The sequence below is a fragment of the Bos indicus genome, chromosome 27 (assembly GCF_029378745.1).
Source record: "Bos indicus isolate NIAB-ARS_2022 breed Sahiwal x Tharparkar chromosome 27, NIAB-ARS_B.indTharparkar_mat_pri_1.0, whole genome shotgun sequence".
NCBI classification, from domain to species: domain Eukaryota; kingdom Metazoa; phylum Chordata; class Mammalia; order Artiodactyla; family Bovidae; genus Bos; species Bos indicus.
Genome location: NC_091786.1, coordinates 20,045,846 through 20,072,131, shown reverse-complemented (window position 1 = coordinate 20,072,131; position 26,286 = coordinate 20,045,846). Strand labels below are relative to the sequence as shown.

Below are 26,286 nucleotides of genomic sequence, written 5' to 3'. Positions count from 1 at the left end.
GCCATTCATCTCTGGAATTCCTGAAAAAGAAAGTTATAAGGGGATGATTAAGGACTTATTTCAGTATTGAAAACAACTCCTTCTAGGCCTGTTGTCTTAAAGCTCTTTTTATTCTTAGTTTATAACAATTTTTTCCTTTTTTTAGAGATTGTGATATTAGCTAATATAATCTTGATAACTGCTTGCTGCAAGTATGTTTTCCAGATTTTAAGTTTGCTCGTTTGGTTCTGCTGGCCCTACTGTACTGCCCACTTAACAAATCTCCTGTAATTTTGGCAGACTGAGGGCATCCTGTCCGATGCCTGTGTACTGAAAGAGCATCTCCAATCATCCACAACTGTCTCTGATGTCTGTTTTAGAGAAGAAAGGCTCAGGACTTCAGTCACAAGAATTAAAATTCTCTGGTGGAAGTACCTCTTGGAATACTCACTCCTCATCTTGCATCTCACCCAGCAGGGAAGATGTGAACTCTTTCCCAATTCAAACAGCTAGTTGAATTTATTCACAAATTTCTAAAATGTCTTTCTCAAAAAACTTCTAAAATGTGGTTGTATCCTTTACCTAGTCATCCTGGCAGAGTCCAGGAAACGAAATGATTAATCAAGGGAGACATTCTGTTTACTTTGGTGAAAATGGACATGGTTGCAGCCTTTGTAAGTCTGTGATTCCTTTGTAACTAGATAGTATATTTATAGTTGAGCATGCCTGAGAAAAATTTCCCCGAAAGATCTATTCTTGGGAACTCTCTGCAGAGAACTGAGGCTATAGTCAAATCATTTCATTTTTGTATTTATGCAGTCAAATATGTCATTTCTATCAAATTTAAATTCATTATGCTTTATAGAATTTAAATTTGGATAAATGATTAAAAGCTGTTTAACTGTGTATTCAATTCACTGTTACATCTAAGGCTAAGTGGAGCTTTTTGTTCCTAGCAATCCGCTATTGTGACAGATGCCAACTTATAAAACCAGATCGCTGCCACCACTGTTCCGTCTGTGATAAGTAAGAAAAAACCCTTTACTTCTAAAATGTCTACACACCCGTGGGTTTTTTTAAATGTGTTTCTTTTCTCGTTGCTTTCCAGATTATTTCCTTTTCTCCTTTTATCAGGCCTTTATTTAGGAGATATGACCAGCACTTGCGTAAATACGAGTATGGCTAAGGGCCATGATCCGTTGTCTCTGTTCCCCCAGATTCTTTGTGACTTGAATGAAGTGCATGATTTTAGCAGCTCATTCTTGGCTAGTTCTAGTTAAGAAAAATTTCTATGACTCATTTCCTTTTTATAAAGATAATCCAGTTGGCTTCATGACAGTCCGATGTTACATACTTGATATACCACAAGAACAGTACCATATACTTGTCTTACGGTTGGACATTAATGGACAAGTTTTATCCAGACTGTCTGTAAATCTGTTGACATTTTGTACTTTCTTCAGCATAAAATAGTTGTATATTAACATATTGTATTTTTAGAAAATGAGTTATTTTATTTACATCTTAAAGCATGTATATTTTGAATTTAAAGTTCTATTTTTGTATCATCTAGAATTGGCTATAATGTTTATTTTAATGAGGCCTTTTGCTATTATTCAGGTTTTAGATAAGTAAATAATTTTGCAATATTTTACCTGCTACAACTCTTTTGAAATAGTATTTCATTTTATAACATTGGGATTAAACTTTTGTGGGATGCTGAATTTTGTGTGTGTGGTTTCTTCTTAGATGTATTTTGAAGATGGATCATCATTGCCCATGGTGAGTGTGGCTCTATACTTAAAGAAGTTTCTGTCCTTTATAACAATAAGTTGAATCATTGATCTATTTAAATCTGTTTATAAATGAAATCTTGCCTTAGCTAACCTAGGGAGTCCCTTTAGGTTTAGTTTGTAGAGTTTGTTTAGTTAGCTCAAAATAGTCTTTATTCCATGAGTTTCCATGAAATAATTTTAACACCAGTAGGTTAACAATGTAAAACTTATTTCCTTACATTTGCTCAGAACAAATGGTTTTCTTTGTATGCACATGCATAAACAGAGAGATTCTAGAATACTTCTAGAATACAGAAATTACACCAAAATGTGCACATAAATTATACATAACACTTCACTTGAAGTATCTAATAAGGAATGAATTCATCTAAAGATTTAACAATGTTTTAAATAGAACTTAATGTTAAGGAGTAGAATAGCAGATCTGTAAATACACACATGTGTTTCAACAAGGGTTTCCACTTAGAATTCATTAAAATTTTTTAAAAAATTTCTAAGTCATGAAATTAGGTAACTGACTAGAGGATTATTTGAAAGATCTAAGTAACTAATGAAGGTTGGCTTTTCTCCCTTATAACTTTTCATCTCAGTGTACACATCCCTGTGAGACCACACCAAGGTTGCCAGTCAGGTTGGATTTGGACATTAAGCATGATCATTCTCCAAGCCTTGCCTTCTTTCATGGTTGGCGCTAGGCAAGGTAGGGCTTCCCTGGTGGCTCAGCTGATAAAGAATCCACCTGCAATGCAGGAGACCTGGGTTCGATCCCTGGGTTGGGAATATCTCTTGGAGAAGGGAAAGGCTACCCACTCCAGTATTCTGGCTTGGAGAATTCCATGGACTGTATAGTTCTTGGGGTCACAAAGAGTCAGACATGACTGAGTGACTTTGACTTTCAGGCAAAGTAGACGTACCCGCAAACCTACGCCAGAGGTGGGGGAAGCATACATAGTGAACAGTTACCTTAGCTTCCAGAAACAGTAGCGGGATGTCAGGTTTGCAGTGTTCTTTATCTCTCCCCAGGGTACCTCTTACTTTTCTTCTCCTAGATTTTCTACTATAATTATCAGGTTAAGGCTAACTAACTCCTATGAAAATAATGCTCCTCTTAGAGAACGATATTGGTAAATAACCTCTGTTTGAAGTAACAATTTTCATTTGTGATGACTCTTTTCTTTCCTCATTCTTTCCTTCATTTAATTCATTCTGTTCTCTTTCTTAGCAAGTTCTCTTCCCACTGATATTTCCAATTTTATGGCCTGAGTCTCTCTGCCTTTCCCCCCCTTCACTTAATATATCCTGGAAATGTTTTCATATTAATCTATAAGAGATCTTTTCTACAGTCATTATGTAAATGTAACAGTCACTTATTAAGACTTATAGTGAGGCAACCTTTTTATACAGGTCTTGTATATGATTTTGAATCTCAGGATCTGTCAACTTTTAGTGTTTGAAAAATCAGAGAACCATGCCTCCTGTTCGTGATGACTTTAACGTATCTGCTGTGGCCAGAATACCCTCTGGGGTGCAGGGGACCAACCTCACACTTCTTTTTAAACTAAAGTAGATATCCTGTAGTCTTTGCATTATTGGCTATCCTATCAAATTAGTGTTTTTTCTTTTTAATATAATTTTTAAATTTATTAATTATACTAATAATATTCTTTGACAAGGCTGCGAATGGTTAGGTGGCACTAATTAAATAATTTCAGATTCAGTTTATTGAGTGCTTGTAATGTCTAGAGATGATATATCCATATATCTGTAAAATCTGTAATCCTTATAACCATGACAGATATTATTAGAAATTATTTGTCCCATTTTTAAACAAGAGGAAAGTGAGGCTCAGAAAAGTTCCAGAGTGGACTTAAAGTCATATATCAAGTTGTTTGGACCTCAGCGGCCACTTTCTTTCCACCTTTTTTTATATTATGTTCTTTTTCCAATTTAGACTCAGAAAGCAGTTTCCCTAAAACAGAGCCAAGAGCTGTTTAACTGAGTTTAAATGAATGTGTAAGGGATGTTTACCTAGAATGTGTTTATTTCTCCATATAAAGGCATTCAGATTCAGAGTACATGCACTTTTCAAATTGAGTCTTCAAAGTAGTAGGCAGTTAAAAATGTCTAACCAAAAGCTGTCTGTCAGGTAGAGAGTAAGTTATTATTAAAAATAAATATGATCTCAAGTATAACATTCTTACCAAGCTCAGTCTTTATTGACTAACCTTCTCTGTTTCTTGACTTTGACATGGCAAATCATAGCATGCCCCTGTAGAAGTTAAAGTAAGCTAAATTAGATGTAAAAATCTCCGTTCAAGATCATTTTCCTTTCTATAAAAACACTATTTGTCATCTAGTACAAAAGCTGGTTCTTACATTCCTGCAGGAAGAGCAGTGGTCTTTCCTGTCCCATCTCATGTTCCCCTCGTTCACAGAAGCGTCATTGTCTGGACATCCACGTGGCCAATCTTAACACCCCAGCCTCTGTCTCCCATTCACTCCTCTAGTAACCAACACAGATAAGCATGGGGATATCCTCTCTCCTTTTGTGACAGAACACATTTAGACTCAGCTTGTATGGACCTGTTTGCAATATTACTTCTTACCATTATTTGATTCAGATGTCGTTAAGAGACAGTCTCAGTGACTGGTTCGCACTCACACTGGAATCTCTTGGGCTGCCAGTGTAACTGATTTCATTCGGTGTGCACCCACAGTTTTGCCTTCTTTATGAATCTGTCATACACAATACCCTTAGGCTCCAAAATTACTACATCTAATGCTGTTTCCTTTACCTTATATTTTTGGAGGTAGAAGATATAAACATTTTCCATTTTTGTTCCAAATTTTGGTTTATCCGTAAGTCCAATGTTTAACTTTTGAATTTTTTTAAATTAAAAAAGTTTTAATTTTAAGAACCCTTACCATGAACTCTGTCCTCTTAACAAAGTTTTAAGCATGTAGTAACAGTATTGCTAACTCTAGGCCCATGACGTATAGCGGACCTAGTTCGTGTTCATCTTATGTAATTGAGTAAACATTTTTCATATGACTATTGTTTCTCCTCAACAATAGAGAAAGAGAAACAATTCATTTATTGGCAAAGTCAGTAAGGAGGAAGATTATCTTATGCCGGTACTGAGTAGGAACAAAGGTGTTTGCTGGAGAAGGACATGGCAACCCACTCCAGTGTTCTTGCCTGGAGAATCCCATGGACAGAGGAGCCTGGTGGGCTACAGTCCATGGGGTCGCAAAGATTCGGACATGACTGAGTCACACACACACACACACACACACACAGGTGAAAGAAGAAACATCTGTGTGTTCTGTGCAGTGAGTTTATTATTTTTATTGTTAATTCCTGGGTTCACTGCCCATGAAGATAACAACCAATTCCACTTAACTGTTGTGTCACATTTATCATCTAGGAATTCCCTTGTCTTAATAGAAAGAGGCAAAATAAGGTTTGATAGAAGAAGTGTGACTATAAAGTATGAGTTGTATTTGTATTTATGTTTATTGATACAGTAGTTTGAGTTCTTAAACCGCCCTCTCCAAATACGGTGATTTCAGAGTAAGAGCTGAGAATTCTGAATCTCCATTTTTTGAGATTCAGATCATAGCATAGAGGCCTGGTTCTCAGAAAGGATCTCAGAGTGCTGATTTGACAGATGAGGAAAAGGAAACCCTTAGAAATTATGGCACTTTGTCAGGGACACATAGCTATTTAGCATCGAATGTACGTGATGACCTGGCTGTCTGGCTCCCAGTCCTGTTTCTTTCCTTAAACCTGCCCTTTAAGATGTTTTGATAATCTGGTTGCTTCAGTGCTGTACCGTCAGCATGCAAGCAGTCTGTAAAGACCTCTCATCTAATTTTGGAAAACTTAAAAAGTTTTAAAATTACTTAATCATAGAAATCAAATCCAAAGGTAACACAGAAAAGAATTTAGAAAATCCCTCTTATCTGTTTGGTGTTAATAGATTTCTCACAAGATCAATAATTAGGGCATGTGCTTATTTGTATAATTGGACAGGAAATACAGGGGTCATGAGTAATTAAAGCAATATTACATATCAAATTTCTAGTTTGAACATAGAAATTTCTTTTTAGTGAAATGGAGTTTTTAATGTTTGTATGTGTAAAAAAAATCTTTAGATAATATTTAAAAAGAAATCTTTTGAGTTATGCTTAAAGAAATGCCAATAAATTTTAATGTTAGGAAATCAAATACTTGTGTTAAGGTTGAGCATATGTGTACCCAGGGTAACAGCATAAAAGTCACTGAAAATGTTTTTGTTTTGTTAACAGGGTGAACAATTGTGTTGGATTTTCAAATTATAAATTTTTCCTCCTTTTCTTGGCTTATTCTCTGCTGTACTGCGTTTTTATTGCTGCTACAGACTTACAGTATTTTATCAAATTTTGGACCGTAAGTTATTACCTTGGTGACTTTTTTTGGAATACAAAAATACATATATAGACTTTCAATAGTGACTTAATCCAGACACTAATTTTATAGAATAGAGCTAATTTATATATAGTCATTCCTCATTATTCACAGATTCCGTGTTTGTGAATTCACCTACTTGCTAACATTTATTTTAAACCTCAAAGTCAATACTCAGCGTAACTTTTGTGGTCATTTGCAAGCATACACAGAGTAGGAAAAATCTGAGTCACCCACGTACATGCTTCCAGTTGAGATCAAACCAGAGGTCTTATTGCCTTCCTGTTTGAACTCTTATACTGTAAATGAGTGTGCTTTTAAGTCTATTTAGTGCTGTGTCTTTTGCATTTTTGTGCTTTTTTTGTTGGTGATTTCATTGTTTAAAAGGCCTTCAAGCCTAGCGCTGAAGTGCTGTCTAATTTTCTGAGCAAAAGAAGAGACCGTGATGTGCCTCATGGAGGAAATACATGTATATAGATAAGCTTCCTTCAGACATGACTTATGGTGCTGTTGGCTGTGAGTTCTCTTATTTAATGCATATTAAATAAGGTATCAATTAGGTTTTATAAGCAGAAACACACAGAACAAAGTCATTGATCATTTGACAAAACTGTTGTGACCAGAAACCTGTATCTTCCCAGGAGCAATGGTTCGGGAATCATAATTTCAGTGTTCATGGCAACTTTAAAGACCATCACCACTGCGAATAACAAGAAGTGACTATATAAGATTTTTTTTCTTAGTATTTAAAAGAGAAGTTCTTCTTTATGTGTAAAAAGATTATTAAACTAGAATATCAATCAAGTGCTGAATTAAGTGCATGCTTTAGGCAACTCATTTGTTTTCTGTGCTGTATATTTTAAATGTAAGCAAAACAGAATTAGTACTGTGTATTTTGGAGTAGAAAATGGCAGCCCACTCCAGTATTCTTGCCTGGAGAATCTCAGGAACAGAGGAGCCTGGTGGGCTGCCATCTATGGGGTCGCAGAGAGTTGGACATGACTGAAGCGACTTAGCAGCAGCTGGTTTACATTTGGAAAGGGAATGGCAACCCACTCCAGTATTCTTGCCTGGACAATCCCAGGGACAGAGGAGCCTGGTGGGCTGCCGTCTATGGGGTCGCAGAGAGTCGGACACGACTGAAGCAACTTATCAGCAGCTAGTTTACATCTGGGAAGGGAATGGCAACCCACTCCAGTATTCTTGTCTGGCGAATTCCATGGACAGAGAAGCCTGGGGGGGCTACAGTCTGTGGGGTTGCAGAGTCAGACACAACTGAGCGACTAACACACACACACTATGTATTTTAAGTACCGCAAGATAGTCCCCATGAATACCATACAATATAAAAAGCAGTTATCCCTGCCAGAGTTGCCTTATTACATTCATTAAATTATCCTTTATTATGGAAAGACTCTATGAATTATTAGATCATTGATGTGAGATTTGAATCACATTCAATGCTAAAGATTTATTGATACCTACTATGTGTCAGTAACATTGCTAAGCGCTAGAAATACACAGGTAAACAAGCATGTCCTAGCATTCGAGGTTACTTGTGGTGTCCATCTGGAAGAATGATCTCTTGTGGATGTCTGAGAGCACATGGCCTTACAGTTCCTCATTCTCGTGGATGGTTTTACTTCCAAACCACAAATACATGTGTAAAGGATTGACTGGCTTTCACAGTGAGAACACTGCTGTCAAAAGGTATCAGTGAGGTCTTGTGACCTGGCTCAATCTGACAGGATATTGAAACCGAATGTCAGAAGGAGACACATCCTAGCATCTCTGGTGCTTCACTGAGTATTCCTAAGCCCACATTCTAGAGGGACTCCAGGTCTCCTTAGATGCGTAGACTAGGAGAGTCAGTCTGGTTGTGCTTTGATGGTCTTTTTTATCCCATGGGTATTGTTAAGGTTTATTTTAGACAGGTGTTATGCACTGGTGTTGAACTTTTCTGTGCTGACATTATCCAAGGTAGCTTGAAGCATTATTGTGAGTGTGTTGTATGTGTTTGTAGTTGATTTTGTCATTTGCAGTGATGTAAAATGTCAGTGAGAAGACTAGCTAAATCATGCCACTTATCCTCCATTTTCTGGCATTATAATAAAATAATGTTTAAACATTTGTAAATCTAGAGTATGTTAACAAAACATTTTCAGAAAGTAAATTAAAAACAAATTTTATAAATTATAAAAATTTTATAGCTCCTTTTATCTTGCTTCCTACTTGTGTAGTTTACACACATACTATTATAATTGTTCTATGAATTTGATTATACAAAATAAATATCCAAAATTTTAATATCTTTTCCATAGATATATGTATATTCATGTTATAGTAAGCATTGATTTGAGTTTAAAGATGTATTTTTCCCTTGCAGTTTTAATATAAAGCTGTATATCTTTCTCCATATCTAAATTTAAGAAAAATTTTAAACAACAACAAAAAAAGACTTATCAAATTAGGAGAATACTCATTCCTTTGACAAAACATTTTATTTTCTCCCTCTCTTTATAGAATGGCCTACCTGATACTCAAGCCAAGTTCCATATTATGTTTTTATTCTTTGCTGCAGCTATGTTTTCTGTCAGCTTGTCTTCTCTGTTTGGCTATCATTGTTGGCTAGTCAGCAAAAATAAATCTACATTAGGTGAGTATATGATTATTGTAGTTAACAGAACTTTCAATGCAAAACTAAATATTCATCAGAGGTTGCCATATGGTTAAATGCTAACCTGTCCTGAAGTTCTAAAAACCACTCTTAATTCCCACATTGTCTGGTGGGACAAATACAGATTCACTCATTCCGTGTATTTTTAAACTGTCCATCGTGTGCAAAGCATTGTGTATATATACAGTGGTGAGCAATGCAGAAAATCGATAACCAAACATAAACCTAATTACAAAGTGTTTTGAAAGAAACAAACAGGATGTTGAGTTATGAATCAAGGGCTGGGGATGGTAATAGGGAACCTATCTAGAAGGAGTGGTCAGGGAAGAGTTCATGAAAACAGAAAGTAGTTAAGAAGTCATGGAAAGAGCTAGAACATCTCAGGCAGAGAAAACAGTATGTTCAAAAGCCCTGCAGAGATCGGATACAGCAAAGCAGTGCTACAACCTGTATGAACGTCAGAAATGTCCTAAATAAAAGAAGTCAACTAGAAAAGTTACATGTCGTATAATTCCATTTATAGGAAATATCCATGGAGAAAGAAGCATTTTGATAATTTCCAAAGGGTGGGAAGAAGATGGAGTAAAGAATGACTACTTTAATTAGTATAGGGTTTCTTTTGAGGTGATTAAAATATTTTGGAATTTGGTATAGGTATTGATTGCAAAAAAATATGAATTACTAAATGCCACTGAAATATTCACCTTAAAGTGACCAATTTTATGTTCTCTGTATTTCATCTCATTTTTTTTTTAAAAAAAAGAGCTACATATGTTTGAGAAACTATTCATAGAAAGCTAAAGAACAAAAAAAATGTACTATGAAGTTTGAGAAGTAAGCAGGGACTAAGCTAAATGGAGTCTTCTAGACTAAGAATAGGGGTTTCAGAATGCAGCCAGGACTTATAATTTCTTTTGATCGCAAAGGATACTCAAGTTATGAGATTCTGTTATTAAAATAATGAAAATTAATTGTATATAATTGTGAATGTTTATTTTTCAATATTGAGGTGAAATCTAATCACCTGAAGTACTAGCAGAGTGAAAATATTGGTATAATAAAGTACTTTCTAAATGAAGTATCATATTTCAAATTATAGAGCAATTCAAATTGTAGAGCAATTCAAATTGTAGAGCAATTAAATTATTTTTCAAATGTAAGTGTTTCTACTAAGCTTTCAATTTTAGAAACTTGTAGATTTTACTTGGAACACTGAAAGGATTTCGTCTGAACAATATGGTCCTATAATTATTAAAAAGTTTTATAAAAAGCTGTAAACTAGGGTAATAAATATTAAGAATCTTGCAAATCACCACATTTTTCATAGTACCTTGACTCTGCTAGTTAGATTTTTCCTTTCTCAAATAATGGACAGAAATCATTATACTTCTATGTTTATTCACATAGAAAATCCCAAAACTAACATTTTAGGTTTTGCATCTCAGCATTATTTAAGATGAAAATGTAGCATAAAGGACAGAACTTTGATGACCTTGTTCAAATTCCAATCGTGTCATTTACTTTTTGTGTGATATTGAGCAAAGTCACACAGCTTCTCTCAACCTCGTGAGCATAACCACCCATGATGTGTGACCCTGCATTGCATCCTGATTTAGACAGAGAGTTTTAAAGTACCTTTTTGATTAGCTAGAAGAAAATTTATGATTGGATGACATAAAATTCTAGTGAAATTGGAAAATGGAAATTATTAGTTGAAAGAAGGTTATAGAATGTATCTTTAGTCTCATTTTGATTTAAAATATATATATTTATATCTATCTTATCTCTCTGTCCATTCAGCTGTCTAGAAGATGTAGAGTTTTAAATTATTTGCTTGTTTGTGTTTTTTCATTTTTTACAATACACATGTGCTGCTGCAGAAATAAAAGGGTTACTTAAAAACTACAATAGATCTAATCATATTTTAAGTTTGTTTTAAAAGAAAAGACAGTCTTCATCTGTGGGGCTGTTGACAGACATATAAAGAGTCGCAGGAGGCTAGCCATGGGTTTTCAGAGTTTCTTCATTTAATCCACTCCTTTCTAATTATAGCGCTTGCTAGTTGATGTGCTCTTTCCTTATGTGGTTGCTCTGCCATCTTTTCTAGAGGCATTTAGAAGCCCAGTATTTCGACATGGAACAGATAAGAATGGATTCAGCTTGGGTTTCGGTAAAAATATGCTCCAGGTTTTTGGTGATGAGAAGAGGTACTGGTTGCTACCCATTTTTTCAAGGTATTTTGTTGTGAAAATTTTCAGGGTTTAGACTACTGAAAGTAATTCAACAGAAGAACTCTGTCCTTCTGCATAAGAACTCTTATTTTTTAAAGGATTATTTTATGATCCACTATTATATCAAAGTGGAAATCAGTTGACTCACATCTCCATAAACATACTGTACTGAAGCCAGTGTCTGAGATATGTTTTGTCCATAATGTAACTGTGTTCTGCTCACAGAGATCATCTTTCTTTTACTGCACAATTGTAACTTTTTATTTTAATTATAGTCTAGGTGATGGCTGCTCCTTTCCAACTTGCCTTGTTAACCAGGATCCTGAGCAACCATCTACTCCTGCAGGATTGAATTCATCATCTAAAAAGTAAGCCCATTTTTTTTTCTATTTTACTTTCAAATAATATAGTTTATCCTGTGGTGTCCTTTGCTTAAGGAAAAAAATAAACTTAGGATCATTTACTACCCTGGTTTCCAGGTTGGAACAAGGGCGGGAGGAAAGTGTGACTGAGGTTGGAGTCCGTAGGGAACGTAAGTCATAATTATAAAATTCTGTGATTCATCTGGGAAGTCAGTAAACAGGTGTTAATTCTCTGTAAGTTGACTGAAATATATTATGATTTTTTTTTTTAATGTGGTGCTTAAAAAAAAAAAAAGTACAGTGTAAGTCCAAATTAGTCCCACTTGTGATCATGTGAGCTGCCAGGGTTGCTTTGCCTCTGACCCACTGGGCCTTTCCTCTTGGCAATCAAAAGACCTTCCCAGACATCGGATTGACAGCCCCATTAGCAGTGGGCGCCATATTCTTGGTCCTCTTTAAAGACCTCTAAGCTTGATCTGAGCCATTTCTGTGGGAATAGAAAGGAAGGAATCTAGGAAATTTATTTTCTGGACTTTTGACCACTGTTTTGCATCTCTTTTGTTTCCAACCTCTCAAGCATTTGAGGAAGGCCTGAAATTGGATTCTGACTGGCAAAATACAAAACGATCTAAACATTTCAAAATGCTCTTAAAAAAATGTTCTATATGAAGTTTTAAGTAGAACCACTTACTTTTTTAAATGTTTAAGACAGATTTTTTTTAACATGACAATACCTCTAATTTTAAATGAAAACCACTAACAGAAACATGAGCTATCATGTCATAGCGTTTCCTCAGTATTGGATGCCATGTTCACGGCACCCTCCTCCCAAGCAGTTTCTTACTGCTTACAACACTTTCTCCCATGGAACCTGATGTGACCCCAGAATCCTTTCTAAGGCAGTGATCCTGGCAGCCACTACAAAATCACCTGAAATTGTCACGAGATGAAACCTATTTACCAACCCCATCCCTAGAGTGAGTTACGTGCCTGCCAGTTAACGTGTGTGTCACATGGGCCTTTCAAAGGCACCATAGTCCTACTTGGACCTGAGTTTGGGCTTGAAAATTTCACAGAGCTGAAGCCTATTTTTTTTTATACTATGTTAAGTGGTTTTGGTTAAGACTAGTTGGGGTTTAGATATAGTCCGCCTCCTACTAAGTGAGCCTGGAGAGAAGTCCTAATTCTGGCACTATTACCCATCGGGTTGGTCTTGACAAGGTCAGGTAACCTCTCTGGCCCTCTGTTTCCTTTAAATGTTGAGATTGGCTTTTGACAGCTGAAGTTTCTTCTACAGAATCCTGTAATTTCCCCTGATTGGCCCATATACATTTTCTGTGCCTAGTCCGTGTCTCCCCTTGTGTACTCTGGAGTTGTATACGTCATTGTCTACATAATGTGCCCACATAAAAGTCATCGCCAGCTGAACAGGTGCAAAGCAGAACTCTTGATTCCAAGCCACCTACCCCTCACCCCACTGAAACCTGATTCTCCTTTGTTCTCTCATATTCATGAGTAATGACTTCCATTCTCCCAGATGCTCAGCGAAGAAACTTGGGGGTCGCCTAGATTCCTCTCTCTGGGCACCCTGTATACCCTGTACGTTGCAGATCCTGTCAGACGTCCCCTCCAAATACACGCATAACCTGGATACTTTCTCGCCACCTCCAGGCCTGCTGTCCTGGTCCATCTGTCACTTCTCACGTGGACTCTGGCTCCACGTTTGCCCTCCGCCACCCTATTCTCCATTAAAAAGAGAGAGTGAGCCTTTTAAAGTGTCAATCAGATTGTGTCACTCTTCTGCTCAGAATCGGAGAAGGCAATGGCACCCCACTCCAGCTAGTGAATGTCCTTCCCTTGTCCGGACTAATCTGGCCCTTGACACCTCTCAGTGTAATGCCTTACCTCTTTCCCGTCGCTCACAGTCCTCAGACACACAGATCTTGCTGTTCCTCAAATGTACCAAGCATGTTGCTTATTTAGTGGCTTTGCACTTGTCAGTTCGTCTTCCTAAAAGTTCCTCCTCCAGATATCTGAATGGTCTGTGCCTTCAGTTCACTTTCTGCTCTTTACAGGAGAGGTCATCTTTGAAAACCCTTTGTATCATAGCAGCCTGCCCCTCTGTTCCCTTTATATTGCCTTTTACTGTTGGCAGAGCTGTTAATCTCACTGGATTTATTATATATTTATTCTTCTCCTTCCTCAATTAGATCAAAGACTTTACTCATTGATATACTAGGTACTTCAATGAGTATTGCTCGATGAATACATCCTTGCTGTTTGTTAAGAGTCCTGTTGCAAAAAAAAAAAAAGAGTCCTGTTGCAGTAATGACTCTCCAAGGAGTCCCTAAACTAGGACTTAGCTACTTTTCTATACCTGGTCTATGGTCCCTTTCCTGAGAACGAATAAGAATTAGTGTAAAAGACATTTTTCATATAGATAGGAGACACGATTTTCTTTTTTAAAGTTTTCCTCCAGAATTTTAATAAGGGATTTATTAGAGCAGCACAAAATTGAAATGATCTCAAATTTTAGAGATGAGGTAATTATTAAGGAGAAAAGGCATATCCTTTAAAAAATATAATAGTTATAGTCAACTAAAATATGTGAAATTAGTCTTGGAAAAATTTTAAGTAGCTTTTTTTCTTTTTAATATTATTATAATTACTATTTTGATGTGTTATAAAAAATATACTAATAGTTTCTGTGCCAATAATGTTTTAAAATCTAAATGAAATGTTATTTATTTTAAACCAAACTTTATATCACTGTCATCAGTGAGAAACTAGTATAATTTGGCATCAAATATAACTTAAAATCAATAATAAAATCCTGGTAAGTTCTGGTACATTCCTGGTACATTCCTTTACCTACTAAAGTTGGAGGCCGAGGCTTTTTCTGTGTATTAATAATGGAGATTTGCCAAAGTCAAGGATTGTCATCATATTGTACTCAGAGGAAAGGAGAGAGCTGAGGCAAGAACACTTTCTTCATTGCGAGTCAGTATGACTTAATGCCTTGGTCCTGCTTCCCCGAAGTCCTCTTGGTAACTCCTACAATCGCCTTGCACCACGAGTGGTTTGAGTTCCTTCCTTTAAGAAATACTCACTTCCTTTAAGAAATACGATCAAGAGTTAACCTGATGATCATAATAATAATTATTCTTCAGTCCTGAAAACCATCAGTTTCCTGCAAAGCCACTGAGAGAGTCCCAGAGCCACCTTCTTACTGATTCTCAATCTTGGACGGAGAACAGCACAAGCCTAGGGAAAGGCAAAGCTGGTAAGGGTATGCTGTGTGGCTGTTTTGAAATATTTTAGTTTTAAAAGGTGAAGGTAGTGAACATTTTTAATTCTTATTACCTGTAGAATATATCTTATTTTGGAGTCAGAAGACCATTGTAAATACAGAATTATTTTCAAAGAACCGTTTGTGAAATGCTTTGATTAATGTCTGGAAGCTGTAAAAAACCATTTTGTGAAAGATAGATTTACCTTACTTTTTTTCTGGTTTAGAGAACCAAATCTTTATTACCATGTATTAAATAAAATGATAAACTCAAAATATAATTTATTTTAAAATGAGGAAGAGTACAGTAAGTGCAGGCAGAAGGTTGAAAAGTATCTGTTAAAAGGGATCTCAAATTAATGTGGTTTTTACTTGAAAGTTTCTATCTAGTTTCAAAATATTGGATACATTGAATATATATTGGATATATATATCCAATATTGGAAGGCAGTGGCACCTCACTCCAGTACTCTTGCCTGGAGTGTCCCATGGGCGGAGGAGCCTGGTGGGCTGCAGTCCTTGGAGTCACTAGGAGTCGGACACGACTGAGCGACTTCACTTTCACTTTTCACTTTAATGCATTGGAGAAGGAAATGGCAACCTACTCCAGTGTTCTTGCCTGGAGAATCCCAGGGACGAGGGAGCCTGGTGGGCTGCCATCTATGGGGTCGCACAGAGTCAGACATGACTGAAGCGACTTAGCAGCAGCAGCATATATATATCCGATATATATTGGCTATATATTGAAGTAAGCCATTATAGAATTGCAATAACTTTTAGCTACCTGTTATTTCTTCATATCCCACTCACAGTTCTCTGGTTATTGTTGATTTTAATCTTTTGATTACTTGGGTCAATATGGTTTATTGGCAAAGAACAAGCAAGTTTTTGAAGGCAGACAGAGCTGATAGCAAATCCCAGTTTGGGCATCTAATCAGTGTGGGGCATTTGTTAAGTTACTTAGCCTCCTTTAGAGTTAGCATCTTCATCTTTAAAATACTACTTAATTCTCAGGGTTGTTAAGTATCAAACAAGACATGTGGTGACACATGCAGGGGTGTGTATGTATTTGGGGTTTTCCAAGTTTAAAGCCATGCATCCACAATTAAGGCACTAAGGTCTATTTTTTTTTAATTATAGTTGTACAATATTGAGATGTATAAAACAAAATACAATTTTTGGAGGACAAGTGCTCTACAATATTGTGTTAGCCTTGAACAAAGAATTCTCTATCTTTCTCTATAAAACTGAAACAACGCATTTGAACATTATCCTGCAGGAATGTTGAAAACATCTGATATCACCAGGCCTTAAAAATATGATATTTAATCAAATACAAATAAAAAAAGAAAAAAATGTTTAATTTGGGAACTAAAGAGTTTAAAAGAAAGAAGTGAAGTTTTAAAATTTAAGTAGACATGCCACATACTGACATATTGAATGGTATGAAAAAATACACATAAATTAAAATTAGCCTTGTTCTTAAGGAATGTACATTCCCTCTGAAGAGCCCCATCAAACATGCCATTCCATTTTTCAGTATATGGGAGGGATTAGGTATTTATCCAAACAAAATTGATGTCTTCTATTTGCCCTTTGAATCTCTCAGTTTCCTTAGAGGCAAAGAAGTGATGTATACTTGGAGGGTAGAAAGACAGAAAACTCCCTTTCAGAACAGATTCATATTTCACCTTATAGTTCTACATTAGCATACAGGTGATTTTCTGGTTTCTATGTGCTGTTAATCTGGGGACATGGTAGATTAATTTTCCGTTACTTTGATAGATGAATTTAGAAATTGTTTAAAAGATGGTGTAAAAGAAAGAAGAGAAATATGAGAATGGTGAGATGAGAAAAGGCTCAAAGATTAGTTTGACAAGAATAAAGAATTAGAAAACAGTGATTCAAGGTAATGTGAGAAGTGTGAGGTTCAGCATATTTTACATTATTTTATTCACACCTCCTACTTCCTCAGGTGTATACACTTTTTAAAAGTGCTATTTTGGGAGTGCTGGTTGTGGCTGACTGTATTGTGTGTATGTGTGTGTTTGTTTCTATATAACCATCTTGTAAACACTCATAATATGTACAGGATAACTTTGGCAATACACTGGTGGGATTCATGGATGAATAAACAAGTCTGTGCCTTTTTATTCAAAAGCAGCACCCACAAAAATTGCTAACTTATGTTTTCTCTTAAAGGTATGAGCAATCCTGCACTGACCATGGAGAATGAGACTTAACTCTTCTAACAAAATGTACTCATACTTCATGAAAGTAAGGAAAATTCTTCCTTTATTATTATGTTTTATAGTTTTAATCACTTACTAGCTCTCTTTGGGCAAATAGTTTCCATAAACATTTATTTTTGAGTAACTCAAATAGAAGATGTCTTAGCAGACCCTTGGGATTGTATCAGTCATACAAGAGACCTTTGAATATAGATCTAGCTTCAATATTAGCTAGTTATTTGGTTAACTTAATAAAAGTTGATGAACAGAATTCATTTTTATAGCAAGAATTGATCCTAAAATGTTGAACTTTAAAATGACAATTTTTATTGAACCATAAAATGACAATTGTCTTGTCATTTTATAGGATCTTGCAGTTTTTTGTTTTTTCCTTTCCTTCAGGATATCCAGCGGTCTTATTCATGACCACCCATTAGCTGGATCTCACTGGGTCTAAAATATAAGACAATTATAGCTTGTTAGCGCAGATCTCTCCCGTCCTTATTTTTAGTCATAGTAGGACCCCAGAGCATGTGTCACCCTTAAAATAATCGGTGTTCCAAGTCATTTTCTTTAACCTATAATTTTTTTAAACCTGTAATTCCAAATCAGTTTCCTTAAAGCAAAATCTATTTATGAGCCTGCAGTTAAGAAAAAGCTCCAAAAATGTCCTCTTTGGAACCAAGCCATAAATAGCTTAACAAAATAAACAATTATATGTACTGCTACAATAAACAATGGGCTTTCCTAGTGGCTCAGTGGATAAAGAATCTGCCTGCAATGCAGGAGACATAGGAGATGTGAGTTCAATCCCTGGGTCAAGGAGATCTCCTAGAGAAGGAAATGGCAATCAACTCCAGTATTCTTGTCTGGAGAATCCCATGGACAGAGGATCCTGGCAGGCTACAGTCCAAAGGGTTGCAAAGAGTCACACATGACTGAGTGACCAAGCAAGCAAGCAATAAACAATATGAAGAACTGAACTTGTGGTTGCCAAGATGAGGTAGGGAAGGACTGGGCATTTGGGATTAACAGATGCAAACTATTATATATAGGATGGATAAACAACAACATCCTACTGTATAGAACAGAGAACTATATTCAATATCCTTGATAAACCATAATTGAAGATATGAAAAAGAATGTATGTATATACACACACACACATATAACTGAATCACTTTGCTGTATAGCAAAAATTAATACATTTATAAGTCAAATTTTAAAAAATATGAAGCATTGAACATTGAAATTATCAAGATAACTCTCTACTTACAGAATTGTGACCTAGTGAGAGTAGCACCTTAAACAGTCATTTGTGTCAAAGTACTTCATGGATCTCTGGTTTTCACTTTGCTCGGTTTCGGTTTTGATGAATAGCCAGGCAGTTCTGGGTGCCAGTGGGCCAGCGTTTTTGGTTTTGGATGACTCTGCATGATGGTATTGTAGATCTGTTTGATTGTAACTATGGTTAGTGTCATGTGCTCGGTTGTGCCTGACTGTTTGCAATCCCGTGGACTGTAGCCCGCCAAGCTCCTCTGTCCATGAAATTTCCCAGGCAAGAATACTGGAGAGGGTTGCCATTTCCTTCTCCAGGGGATCTTCCCAACCCAGGGATCAAACCCTTGTCTCCTGTGTCTGCTGCACTGCAGGTGGGTTCTTTACCCACTGGCCAGTGGGGAACCTGTAAGTATGTAGGAAAGTGAAATTGTAACATTCTTAGTTGGGGTAATTAGCAAAGAGACAGTGTGATTTCTGGAAATAATTCTTAAAATATAACTATGATTATACAATGAATCATTAATACCACAAACAAAGCATTTTACAAAACATAGTTCCGTAAAGCAGACAAAGTTTCATGGGATTCTTTTTTACAGTATGTTGAAGTAGCTATAATTGCAATTGATTGTGAGGTCATCTGGTTAAATATTTTATGAGCTTTACCATAGTAATGTCACTTTGTGTGTAAATCAGGTAGATTTCCAAGTATTTTGACAAGATCAGTTTTGGGTTTGTTCATCATTATGCTCAACTCTTTGCAGGACTAGAGACATAGTGGTTTCTAAATAATCGGTAATTGGGTGATAAAATAGCATCATTGAAATTTAAAATCTCACAGAAACTTGATTTTATTACATTTGGATATATAACAGTAATGGTCACAAAACCCAACTGCAATATGAATCAGCTGTATTGATGTAAAAGAAAACAAATGATTTTTTGATGTAATGTTTTTCATCGTGTTGGCATAACCAGTGCCAGTAAAATGTGTCTTTAAAAAAAAAGAACTTTCCTAAGGTAGCTGATTATCCAAATAGTTTTTTAAAGTTTTTCCTGCTTTACACCTCAGACTTGCAGTTCTTTTAATACACATTTATACTGAATGATAATGTGATATTTAACTGTATTACTAAATGTTATTTTTGTAGTCTCTTTTTGAACTATATTAGTAAATAACCTGTGGCCTTTTTGTAAAATGTTTCTTTGTTTCAGCATAGTTTCCAAATAGTCAAAATGTGCCTAAATCCATAATAATGCTAAAGTATAGATTAAACAGCCTGCCCAACTTTCTTCCCTCTTATACAATAAGAAGTTTAAAATGCTGTGCTCCTGTGCATATGAAATTTCAAAATTATTTTCCTAAATCCTCTAACAACTCACTTGAACTCCTACTGGCCTCAAAACTAAGAACATAGAGCCCTGTAGCTCAGACTGGGGCCCCAAACCAGAAGTATTGACAGCACCTGCAGCTTAACAGAAATGCAGAGTTGTGGATCTTACCCTAGACTTCCTGAGTCAGCATCTGCATTCCCTGCATTATAACAGGGTCCTCTGGTCTTGTGAATATATTATAGGTTAAGAAGAATTCATGTAAAGGTCTATCTATATTCAAGAACACATCTAATGAGCCTTCTAGTATAGAAAACTTTTAGTTTTGAATGAGAGATGTTATTGCAACAAACAATGAATGAGTTGGTTAATTTTTTGTTTGTGTTTTTAGAGCTAACACAAGAGTTTGACGTTTCCTCTTTCCTCCTAAGGTAATGAATGCTGTCGATGGATAGAAGAGGCTTCCCCCAGGAAGGCACCTCTAGCCAGCTGTTCCCATCCCCTTTGGCTGGGTGTGCAGAACGTGAATTGAGTAGTTCTCTCAGCATTTGCTTTTAAAACATAACACATTTTTACTCCAGTATACAGATTGTTTCAACTAACACAAATTCTTCTTAAATATTAAAAGTAGTTATGGTTTATGAATCAAGGACAAAGACACCTATCATAAAAACTTGGAATAAATTCATGGGCCAGTTTTCACCCAGCTATTTGGGTAGCACAATGTATCACATAAGAAGCCCATTGATCCTCTGATTTTCTGATTCAGAAAATTGAGACTATTAAGATACTGAGATTAAAAGATGTCACATCGCATTATAATGATAAGCTTTATTCATAAAACCTGTTAGTTACCTACGAGAGTGTGGAGGTAGCAGATGAGACTTGTTTACTCTCTCCGATAAGAATCCAGCCTCAGACTGTGTGAACTATAAAAACTATGAATTCATTACAAATTTCAAGTGGCCTGAAGTTGAAGATGACCATCCTTTTTTTTTTCTTGCTAGACTTTATTTCTAGCCTTTTTTGCCTGCTGGAAAAGAAGTATGATAATTGAAGCTTGAGCTCAACTGGCTAGAAAATCTTTGTCAGATTTAATACATTTCTATTACATCAGCAATATATTTTTCATCTCTTTTAATTATCTGAAAATGGGTGAAACTCTGTAATAACAATTATGAAGATTGGTTTATGATACTCTTTTTGGGGTTTGGCTTTTAAGTCTCTTTTTAGGTTATTTCTTCTATTGAACATAGCAGACATAATGATTTTTTGTTAAGAATTCTGATGGGGCAATAGATTAATCCTCCATTGATATCTTTATTATTTCTTTGTCCTCTCATCAGAAGTATGACAGTTAAACTACGTAAATACCTATTAAGATTAAATTATGCAAATCATCAAGCAAAAATCATATACTTTTGGTAATTTAGTTCAATATGAACTAAATGGTATGCTGTTTGGAAACTGAGTTTAAGAGAAACTAAAGTGGTGTGTTTGTTGATGCCAAAATGTTCAGCTTCAGTAAATATACTAAGAAGCTCTTGTGCCTTGTATGCACTGTTTAAGTCTTATTTTATTCTTTTTTAATTTGGTGAAGTGCAAGTTTTGTAAATGTTAGCAATTAGATTACGCTGTATACATTTTTTGGTACTGATTTTGAGGATTTAAAGCAGATTACCTTTTAAGACTACACAGCTAAGGAACTGGTATTTAATCAAAGAGACAGTGGTATTAACTTTTCAAAATCTGAATTAGACAAATTCAGCACAAAGTAGACTGGAAGACAAGAAGATAATGGAGTAACATATCCTTGGAATTCACTCATCCTTGCTAGAAGTATGATGTTTTATATTCAGTGACTTTATGAAAGAACCAGTCCATTTTATAAATCATTTGAGTGCAGTTCTTTGAGCAATAGGATGGTGGTCTTTTTCAGATTTTCTTTAAAGTGAAAGATTTTGATGACAATCTACTTAAAGAAAACTCAGAAGATATGATGCATTCTTACTTTTATCTTAAAGCATTTGGTCATCATTTTCCATTACCTGAAGTGCCAGAAGTCTTAAGGGCAAGAGCATCATATAATGTATCAAGAATTATATGCAGCCAGATTTTTTTCAAAGCACAGTACTAGAGCTGTTTTTATAGACAGGATTCTGTTAGGCATCCCCTCCTGTCAAACTAGAAACTAGAGGGGGAAGTGGTATTTTAATTCTTTACCTTGCTAGAGTACTTTTAATCCCCGCTTTAGCTTTTTCATGTAATTATTGAAATACATAAGTCAATACACATTAGAATCAGATATGGAAACATTTTTTAAAATAAAGTCTTTCTCATTAAGTTGTAAAGTTTCCCTTTTTGGTTTCATACATTGACTAATTTTTAAAGGGTTTTTTGTTTTGTTTTTAATTCTGTGGGATTATAATTTTTGGAGATGACATATCTCATTAGATATGTAGTATAAATTTTACCTGAGTGAACAGAGCATCAAATAGACCTACGTTTTGTATATATTTATAAAATTGTACCTTAAAAACACTTTCAACACTTTACTTTAAAAAACTTAATTGCTTAGCTCAAATTTGAAGACACTTGAAGTATAAGTCCTGAGAGTCCATTAAATTATTTTGATTTTTCCTGTTTTTAGAGATTATATCATATAGGCATCAATATTTAAGAATTTTTTCATTTAAAAATATTGTACAAATGCTTCATAGACATTAACTAGTTGCCATTGTGCGGTGAAAGGTTTGTTCTTTCAAAGGTAAAGAGAAACTGCATCTAAATACAATGATGAGACATTCAAGTAAGTGCTTATCTATGAATTCCCTCCTGTTATATCATAATAAAGTCTGGTTGATCACCTTTGATAGCTGTCTATATGAAATTGCCTTTGCACTGACAATCTAAATTGTTTTAAAGATACACTTTTCCTAATTGTCTACCAGAGATACTTGTAGGCGAAATTCATGTCAACAGCCTGGTTACAACATAGGTCTTTTGAGAAGAGGCGGATAACAAGATGAGGTGATTACTCATTAGTTGTTAAAGGAGTCTGAGGACAATTAGAAAGAAACTATGATATTCGAGTACACTGTACTCAAAAGATAGCTGCTGGAAATACAGCATGTTTGACAAAAGCGGTCTTCACTAGGAAAATCATAAGGTCTTATAACACGTTCATAAAAAATTAAGCTAGGAATCATGTGATGTATGCTTCAAGAAAACCTGTGAGAAAGCTGTTACTCCATTTATGTTATCACCTAGCAAGTTTTCCCTATTTTGAAATAGTACACATAATCATGCTGGGCCAACTCTGAAGTTACACTGTATATATTATGGTACACAATTACTGTCACATATTTACTTATAAAACTCTGAATTTAAGAAAAAAAAAAAAAACCCACATATACCAAACTTGTAAAAGTTAAACGCAAATCCACTTACACAGTAAACCGAAATGAAGGCATCCTTGAGTATGACCATCCCACCTGTCTCCACAGACCACAAATCCTGATCTGCTTACATTTTGGTTGAAGTGGTAACATTTCAACAATGGATTTTCACTAGTAACATGTATCTGTAGTGGAGATAGAGATATTCCGCATCTATCTTTCTGTGGAAAACTGCTCTAAGTAACCCCAAATATTTTAACAGCATGCACTCCTTTTCCACCTACTTGGCCAAGGTGGCGCGAGTGGTAAAGAACCCACCCACCAATGCAGGAGACAGATCCCTGGGTGGGAAAGATCCCCTGGAGAAGGAAATGGCAACCCACTCCAGTATTCTTGCCCGGAGAGTCCTGTGGACAGAGGAGCCTGTTGGGCTGCCCCCCTGGTGGGGTTGCAAAGAGTCAGACACAACTGAAGCGACTGAGCATAGCATGGCCAGTTTAGAAGCACTTTCTCTTACTTGTGGAAGCGGATTGTGTTACATACCTTACGTGTTCCTCTTTTACAGAGATACCACTGGAATTTTTTTACTTTGTCTTGGTAACAATTAACAGATTCTAATTTTTATTAAAACTTTAGCAATTTGATCATGTCACTTATTAAAAGCATTATGTTCTAACATTAGCAAAAATCTTGATCTTAAAATCCAACAGTCTTTTCCTTTATTAGATTTAGAACTTACTACCAAAAAATCTTTGCTACAGAACACAGGCAACTGTTACACTTTGTTAATGGTCCAAACCCTGCACTTTGCTCTTGTCTTTGCCAGAATGGATGTTATTCTTTTACAGTAGTGTCCTGATTTGTATCAAGTGGACAGCACTGAAGGGATGAGTTGGAGTAGTTTGAACTCAAGTTTGAAAGGAACTCCTGTGGATGATACACAGCTATCTCCCTGTGTAGCAGGAGGCTCTGAAATAGGATCTTCCAAAAAAAAAAAAAAAAAAAAGGGATGTAAGTAAAGAGGATTCTTGTCCATAAGGGATGTAAGTAAAGAGGATTCTTGTCCATAATGCAGTCTAGGTTACTAAGAGCTCATTCTGTGACACCCTTTAATTGTTCTTTACCAACAAAAAGTTCAAATCAAAGTCTGGCCAATGCCAATAAAAACAATTTAAATCACTTGCAACCCTCTCACCACAGGAGAGTTGACAGCAAAAACAAAACCGGTGACAATGCCAAAACATAGACCTTTGATATTCTTGTCATAGCCAATACTCAGTATTTCTGTAGTTTACATTTGGGGGAGAAGAGCAATGTGCTATATATATATATAATTTTTTTTTCTTATTTCTAAGTACCAGTTAAACCAAAAGGGGCCTTTGATAAGTGACTTTAAACTCTCTTTTATGCTAAAACAGCTCCTCATTGCTCACAAAGGACAGTATTATTTTTATGGTTCATGAAAACTGATTTGTGTTGCATCTTCCAGGGAAGGTTTAACAATGTAAGGAGTTCAAGCCTGACCTGAACTTAATAGTTATTGTTTGGCAGGCAAAGCTGCTTAATCAATTTAAGAAAAAAGAAAACGTGCCGTAGAGTTCTGCTGATGTTGAATTAAAAGAACTGATACCACAGAAAGCTTCAGCTTATTCAGCTGAAACTAAGATTATTTTCAGAATTTAGATTTCATGTCTTTTTCTGTCAGTATGTATAGCCCCTGAAGCCTAGTATCAAAAGTATCTTAAATGACCTAACCAAACATTGTGTGAAAGCTGAATATTTTTAAAATGCAAACATGTTTTAAAATCATTTTAAAATTGATTACACACTAATCTTAGTGTAACATGCAAACATGTTTTAAAGTTCTTTAAAAAATATTACTTAGGCAAGAAGGAGAGGATATGAGCGAGCCCTGGAACAGCTAGAATCAAAAGGACAGTCTGTATACATATGTACATTTCAGGTATGGTCTTTTGGTTGGTTTATGCTTTTGCTACATGGTCTTTGCAGGGGTTTAAGACACCAGCTATTAATAAATACTGTTCTTGTTAGAAGGAAAAAGAGGTGTATGACATAAGTGAAACGGGTCCCCACCAAACACCTTACATTGTCACAAGTGTTTAGATTTGATCAACTAAACTTTTTCTTGCTCCATGCTTCTTTTACCACCATCAGTTATACCATTCCACTTCAGTTTGTACCGACTTAGTGATCTACTTGTGTGAAATATTACCTGTAGTTATTCCAGACTCTTAATAGAATTAAAACGAATTCTTTGGTTACTTGAAACTTAGCACAGATTTCTCAAAAGTGAAGAACAGCTGGGCAGTACTGATAACATCTGACTCATTATGAAAAACACTCAACATCATGTCTTGTTTGCCATAGATAACTGCTGACAGCGTGTCCCACTCTTCAAGGAACTGTTCTCATCAGAAAGCTGTCGGTCTTTTCTCTGGATGTATTTCTTTGGGCTACCGCATTCAGACATGATATATAACTCACCATCAGTAAACGGCTTTGCTTAGCCAACAAGTGGGTCACTTGTAAACATACTTTGGTTGCAGCTTTATTTTTGTGAAGAAAATTCTGCTGTTATAAGATACGCCATTTTAAAAGTTTTAATTCTAATTCTCCTGTTTCTCTCCCATGAGTTGGGAATATTGTGATGAATGTTTAGTCTGGTTATGTCAACATATGTTGTACTTTTTTTTTTTAAGGCAGTTACAGTGTCACAGGTGACTGTAATCTGATAATATAATCCACACTCCAATGTGCCTTAAAAGCACACCATTCAAAGTGCACTTTTCTTGTTTTGACACAGTGGGTATAAATTGGTAACCTAAAAAAATAATAAAATGTGTGGTACGGAGATTCACATGGCATAACAATTGCTGTCGGGTCATCATCTCTGTCACTGACTTGTAGCTCACCAGGCGAAAATGTGAAATGTTAAGAATGCCCTCGGCAGTTTCTGTAACAGCCACTCAACTTTCCCTCTTAAGTGGAAAGATGGCCACAGACAGCACATAAATGATGAATGTGGATACAATCCAATAACCTTTATTTATGGACGCTAAACTTTGAATTTCATATAATTTTCACACATCAAGAAATATTCTTTTTTTCCCCAACTGTTAAAAACTATAAAATCCATTCTCATGTCACTGGCCAGACAAAAACAGGCAGCAGGCTGGTTTTGGTTGATGGGCCGTAATTTGCTGACTCTTGCTCTAGTAGATTTAACAGAATATGGTGAGTCC

At 35.7% G+C, this 26,286-nt stretch overlaps 1 protein-coding gene across 1 annotated transcript in view; it reads left to right on the top strand.

Moving 5' to 3' along the window:
• ZDHHC2 (zinc finger DHHC-type palmitoyltransferase 2) overlaps positions 1-22,498 on the top strand; it is a 67,869-nt gene extending 45,371 nt beyond the window's left edge. The window contains exons 5-13 of the mRNA XM_070781762.1: positions 936-1,005; positions 1,729-1,761; positions 6,087-6,207; positions 8,749-8,881; positions 11,010-11,136; positions 11,409-11,501; positions 14,666-14,778; positions 16,987-17,061; positions 20,057-22,498. Coding sequence (XP_070637863.1) covers positions 936-1,005; positions 1,729-1,761; positions 6,087-6,207; positions 8,749-8,881; positions 11,010-11,136; positions 11,409-11,501; positions 14,666-14,778; positions 16,987-17,027 — 731 coding nt within the window. The 3' untranslated portion in view covers positions 17,028-17,061; positions 20,057-22,498. The remainder of the gene's footprint in view (positions 1-935; positions 1,006-1,728; positions 1,762-6,086; positions 6,208-8,748; positions 8,882-11,009; positions 11,137-11,408; positions 11,502-14,665; positions 14,779-16,986; positions 17,062-20,056) is intronic.
• Positions 22,499-26,286: the final 3,788 nt, after the last annotated feature.